Source organism: Macrobrachium nipponense, chromosome 39 (genome assembly GCF_015104395.2).
Source record: "Macrobrachium nipponense isolate FS-2020 chromosome 39, ASM1510439v2, whole genome shotgun sequence".
Classification (NCBI taxonomy): Eukaryota; Metazoa; Arthropoda; class Malacostraca; order Decapoda; family Palaemonidae; genus Macrobrachium; species Macrobrachium nipponense.
This window is the reverse complement of record NC_061099.1, coordinates 25,165,564-25,171,563: the sequence shown is the minus strand read 5'-3', so window position 1 is coordinate 25,171,563 and position 6,000 is coordinate 25,165,564. Positions and strand designations below refer to the sequence as shown.

The 6,000-nt window shown below is 38.8% G+C and overlaps 1 protein-coding gene across 2 annotated transcripts in view; it reads right to left on the bottom strand.

Annotated features, from left to right (window-relative positions):
* LOC135210227 (protein DDI1 homolog 2-like) overlaps positions 1 to 6,000 on the bottom strand; it is a 75,621-nt gene that overhangs the window by 45,759 nt on the left and 23,862 nt on the right. For both annotated transcript variants that reach the window (XM_064243071.1, XM_064243070.1), the window contains exons 4-6: positions 2,062 to 2,181; positions 1,387 to 1,520; positions 809 to 929 (exon numbers count right to left, since the gene is read on the bottom strand). In XM_064243071.1, coding sequence (XP_064099141.1) covers positions 809 to 929; positions 1,387 to 1,520; positions 2,062 to 2,181 — 375 coding nt within the window. The remainder of the gene's footprint in view (positions 1 to 808; positions 930 to 1,386; positions 1,521 to 2,061; positions 2,182 to 6,000) is intronic.

The window sequence follows — 6,000 nt, the reverse complement described above, 5'->3', positions numbered from 1 at the left end:
CTAAGTCAAACCTCGGTTTTCATACGTTTTGGTTTCCACTTGATTTCATCAGAATAGTACAAGCTTTACGTATTTATCTTTGATCGGAGTGAAAAAAGTAAAATATGTTCTTTCATGCCAAATAGCTTTGATTAAAACACATTTCTCTCATATTTTGTTTACGGTCGAGTTTGATGGTACTATACCAAAGTCTGTGGGAGTTTCATCCATGTTGCCAATGCATGATAAGTCGTTAGCAGATGAACTTTCTTTCCTCAGCTTCAACAACAACTTGCAGCTTAAATTTAGCAGTATATGCCCTTGCCAATCTTTTCTCCATAGCAAATAAGGATATAGTAGTGTAAAAATATATCAGTCCTATTCTGCTTACCGTCACTTGTAACATAACTACGGTTAGTTTTTACTACTGTAAGATGGTTGAAATGCAAGCAAACCGCTGATGTTATCAGATTCAGGTGTTCATAGAAAACTGCTGTTTCTGGCTGTAAGCATTTACACATGTATAATATTACTAACAACAATACTTTTAACTTTCTCTTTTCCTTTTTTTTTAACTTAACTAGAAGATGGGATAGATAAGGAGATGGGGGAAAAGGGGTTAGTCTAACTAGAAAATTGGATAGATAAAGAGGAGGAAAAGGTTGGCCTATTGTAATTAGGTCGTGGCTTGAAGCACGGTTCGCAAACTGGAACAAAAATTTCTTTACATTGCTTCGTAACCCGATTTGTTCATGAGCCAAGGTACCACTGTATCTCCAATACTAGTGGGAAAAATTCCACAGAAGCTTCTTCCATGATTTCCTCTTACCTGAATCAATGAAGGCCTTGACATTATGACCATTCACTTTGCAGTTTATATACAGCATATGAACACTCCCAAATATTTCAGGGTTGTACTCCATTGCTGCCTCCATATTGGCATTGATGTTCTGTAAATTGAAGGGAGTTGCATTACAAATCACAAGGAGAAAATGTGAAAACTAAATGTTAACTTCCAACTACCTTATGATAAGGCTGATTTATAAAACAACTACTGTAATTGTGGCCTACGATATTCCATTATGTAGGTTTATCTCCTATACTGGCAACCAAAAGAGAATAGTATTACATAAATTCAGAAATTCATATATTCTTAAATGCAATAAGTTCATAATATGCATAATCAACAGGTTCCTCTGATGAATGGCTTGAATGTCAGTCAATACTAAATAGCTATTAGCTCAATTCAATCTAGGCTGGAAACAAAAGCATTAAATAATTTTAAGGCTTGCATATTAATGAAAGTATATTAAAAATGAGTTTATACTGCATTCATTACATTTTAAGGAATTTTAACCTGCTAAGGTACCATATAATTTGATTATAAAGAGAAGGACATTTTTTAACCTCTTGCTGGATCTCGTTTGCAATGAGACGCTGAGCTTCCATGTCGAAGGGATCAGCTGTGAGCAACCGAATCCTCTGGCGTTCTCGATCCCTCCTGATTTCCTGCTGTTCCTTTAAAACAGAAGCAAACTTTTCTGGAACATAATAAAAAATAAAATTTCTTGATGACTTGTCATGCAATTTTCAATGCATATAGAAACATTATAACACTACTGTATGGTGTTGTTAAAACATCTGGAAACTTTAATTTTCAATCAGCTTAGCTTCTCGATTAAGTTCAGATATACTCAAGGCTACGGAATCTGGCAAGTGGTTTGCAAGACCCCATACCGAATACTTCAGATTTGGCTAATTCTCATCATGAATCTAAATACCCTGTACAGTATTATAAATGTACAAACAATAATGAGGAAAATTTTATAACTACTTTTGCGTACCGAACAGTAATTCTAATAAACTTATTGTAAATCTAATGATGACACTTTTTCACTTGTAATTAACATCAGAGGAACCAGGATTCAATAAAATATGGAGGCTATTAAATACAAACATCTAAGGGACCAGGATTTAATAAATAATGGAGGCTATTACATACAAGACATCGTTTCTATTTAATTACAGTATTGTACTAGTGAAATCATTCCCTGAAGCATCACTTTAACTATCAGAACTAACCTAAATCACCACTAGTCAGAGCTTCTGCCAGTCTAGGGTTGTTGTGCCTCAAGAGAGCTAGCTGTTCTGGGTTGGCAAGAAGCATGTCTCGGATAACAGCAGGATCGTCTTGTCCACTGCCTAAAATGTGAGGGGGTAAAAGTTAATATTTCTTTCAATATAACAATAACAATATAATGACAACAAATCTACTGCAGTAGTTTGAAAACCACATTAAATCACATAGCCTAGGCTGTTTATTAATCCCATACCATCTTGGACCTATTTGTGCAATAAAATGACGGTTTAATGTACAATGTCATCTTTTAACATTGACAAGAAATTTAATTCTTTTCTTTCTTAAAACAATTCTTATATACTTCTAGATAAAAGAAATTTCTGTTTTATAGTGACAATAATATGTATATGGAATTGATCAAATCTAATGTACTACTACAATGAAGGTAGGACATATCATTCCCTGTTCACTGAGTATATTTAAAAAATTTGTTCCCATTGCATTACTGTAATCAATCATTGAAAAGAGTTAAACTTTTAAAAGCAAATATTGTCAACACTTTCCATTCTCCAGATAACTTAGAAACTCTCTGTCAACTGATATTACGGTACATATAATTTGATGATTTTAGGAAAACTTGAGTTCAAAATTTTTTTTTTTTTTTTTTGGTAATTTCAGCAAAATAAATTTTTCTGCTCAAGATGCAAAAATCTCATTAATAAATAATGAGATTTCTGAGCATGAGCTAGTATACTTCAACATTCCATAATAGTTCAAAGAACATCATAAAATTAATAAGAAATAGCAGCTATGATTAAATTCCATTACTGATGGATCTGTTGCAGTCTGAATTTCCAAGTGGGACAGGGATTATGCATATTGGCATAACATTACAGTAAAAAAAAAAGTCACTTTCCAGAAGTGAATGCTATGATGAATTAATAACAAAACCTAGAGTGTTTGCTTCTCACAATATCTACTGGGACTTGGAAGTTTGAAGCCTAATGTTTTATGAGACTACATATTCAAGTGATGGTGGCATGCAGTCAAAATGCTCTTAAAAGCATCTCTCATACCACGGTAAAAACAAAAATGTCCTCTATAAAAAAAGCCTAATGTTTTATGAGACTACATATTCAAGTGATGGTGGCATACAGTCAAAATGCTCTTAAAAGCATTTCTCATACCACGGTAAAAACAAAAATGTCCTCTATAAAAAAAATAGACAGACAAGTCAAGCAGAGCCTATAAAAAAAATAGACAGACAAGTCAAGCAGAGCCTATCTAATAATTTAGTGAAAGGAGCATCATCCCAGCCAATGTTGTTATTCCTCTACTTATTGTCCTTTTTTTTATAGACAGACTAGCAAGACTAAGCCATTTTCTTGCAATCAAGTTATGCAAGGAAAGATTGTCTTTTCTGTCCAACTTTACAAAAATCCAAATGGCTAGAAGCCAGGATCTTTTCTCATTCCCTTTGTCATCTCCCACATCCTCTGTCTCCTGGAAGGAATAGGGCTACTTGCTCTGTTCAGGAGAGCTATCAGGTTGTATCTTCTGAGAACCAATTACTCAAGAAGTAATGCATTCAGATAGCAAATTTCCAGAGGGGAGTAGGAAAGAACTTTTCAATTTTGAACTTGGCTATGGCAAGTTTCTTGAATATTAGCATTAATATGACTTGATGAAACAAGTTTCAAATAAGCCAGTCACCAGTTTTGATGATTTTCAAAACTTTACCAGCAGAAGAGGCTAAGAACTCTTTGGTCTTATCTTCACTGTTTATTCACGATACTGTTAAGAAAGACTGCACTATAAATCTCATGTTGCAAGTATGCGGTCTGCTTTTTGCATCCTGAAACACTTTCTTAAAAAAAAGAGCACCTTGTTTCACATTCTATGGTTTTGGAATATCCATTTTATAAACACTTGGGCTCTACAGAAATGCTAAAACACTGAGGGGCCTTCAACATCTCAGCTTCCCACCTAAATAACAATTTGGGTTATGAATGGTTAATAAGATGTACCTTAATATGGGCTAAGTACAATTAACAAGTTTGCATGGAAAAATTTGTATAAAAACATAGTATTTCACTCCAAGGCAGATAAAATCAGAGGGGTTTGCATACTCTTATAAGACAAAGCACCATAGTGTCTATAAAAAATTTTCAATGGCATATCCAACCAAAATTCAAATTAATAACCAAAATTCAAAATTAATAAGTCAAAAGTTAATTTTGTACATGAACTTCCCTGACAGATATATACTTAGCTATAGTCTCCGACGTTCCGACAGAATTTCAAATCTCGCGGCACACGCGACAGGTAGGTCAGGTGGTACCTTACCCCGCGCTGGGTGGCGGATGTACGAACCACTCCCGTAAGCTTGTCAGATTTTTCTCTGTCGCGGGAACGATAACAACTGTTGTCGGTTCCTCGATAGTTTTTCGATTCTCGTTTGCCTGGAGTTAATTTGGACTTCTTTTGGTGACGTATTCGCTTTGTTTGGCTTGGCATACGCTGATTGTGGACCGGTTTGATTTGAGTTTGATTTTCTTTAACGATGTCTGATCTAGAATCGGTAGTTAAAACTTCGGTTTTGTTTAGGGTTTGCGTGAATGAAGGATGTAAGGTGAGGTTGCCGAAAGCTTCGGTAGACCCCCACACGGTTTGCATGAAATGCAGGGGGAATGAGTGTGCTTTTGCTAACCCTTGTAGTGAATGTAAGGGATTGAATGAAGAAGAATATAAGGCTCTCTCTTCTTATGTTAGGAAGTTGGAACGCGATAGAGTGCGTAAGGCTTCCTCTAGAAGTTCTAGCAGATCTAGAATGAGTGAGTTGGATGTGGATCCTAATAGTACTAACGTAGAATTAGAACCTTCTTCCCAAGTTGCAGCCCCGGCTCCCCGCACCGAAGCCGAAGATTCGCCTTCGGAGGCGGCAGCTCTGAAAGCCAAGAATCGTTCTTTGGATCAGAAGATTCGTCAGTTGGAAGGTAAGGAGAGTGTTAGTGATCAGTGCAGTGTCCCCAGTGTTGTGGAGGGTGCGTCTGACCGGCTCCTTAGTGCCTCTAGGCCTAGACCTCTTCCAGACTCCCAGTTCCAGTGGAGTAGGAAAGTCGAAAGCCGCAGGAGGGCTAGGGAGAGCCCCCACCGGTCAGGCGTCCCCTCGGCCAGATCCTGAAGTACGCTCCCAGGCTGCCTCGGATCGCTACAAGAAGGAGCTCCTACGCCAATGCTTCTCCTCTTCGTCGTCTCCCTCTCCGAAGAGAGGTTGGAACTCCCCGGATGCGTCGCGCCCGTTGAAGAGGGCTTGGAAGGCTCCCTGCAGTCCTTTGGCTTCTAGTCCGGAGGTTTTCCCGGAAGAATCGTCGGTGGAGGCGAAGAAAACCAAGAGATCCTGTGATCGTTCTTCTTCTCGCGCTCCGCGCTCGGCGCCTGCTTCCGAGGAAGAACAAGAAGATTCTCCTACGAGAGTACTCGCGGGACTTCAAGCTCAGATCACGGCGCTAGCAGACTCTCTAGCAGTTTAGATCACGTAGGAAGAAGGACGTTTCTCTTCCGATCAAGAGATCTAGGCGCCGCTCTTCAGAGGATCGTTCTCCTTCATATGGGGAAGTTTCGTATGAAGGTGGGGGCTCGCGTGAGCGCCCTCGCTCGCGTGAGCGCCCTCGCTCGCCTGGCTCTCTTTCGATTTCAAGGCGCCAAACATCGGTAGGACGCTCTATGGAGAAAGAAGTTTTTTCTCCAGATTGGATTCCCGCTTCCGGTAAGCGCACTGCACCTGCTCATCACGCGATTTCTTCAACTCCCTCGCGTGAGACTTCTCCTCAGCAGCCTCAAGATTCTAGAAGGCGCCCTTATACAAGTAGGCGTTCTTCTTCCAGATGTCACTCTCCTCGAGTGTCGGATCGTGACTTCTCTCCTGACAGGCATCTAGA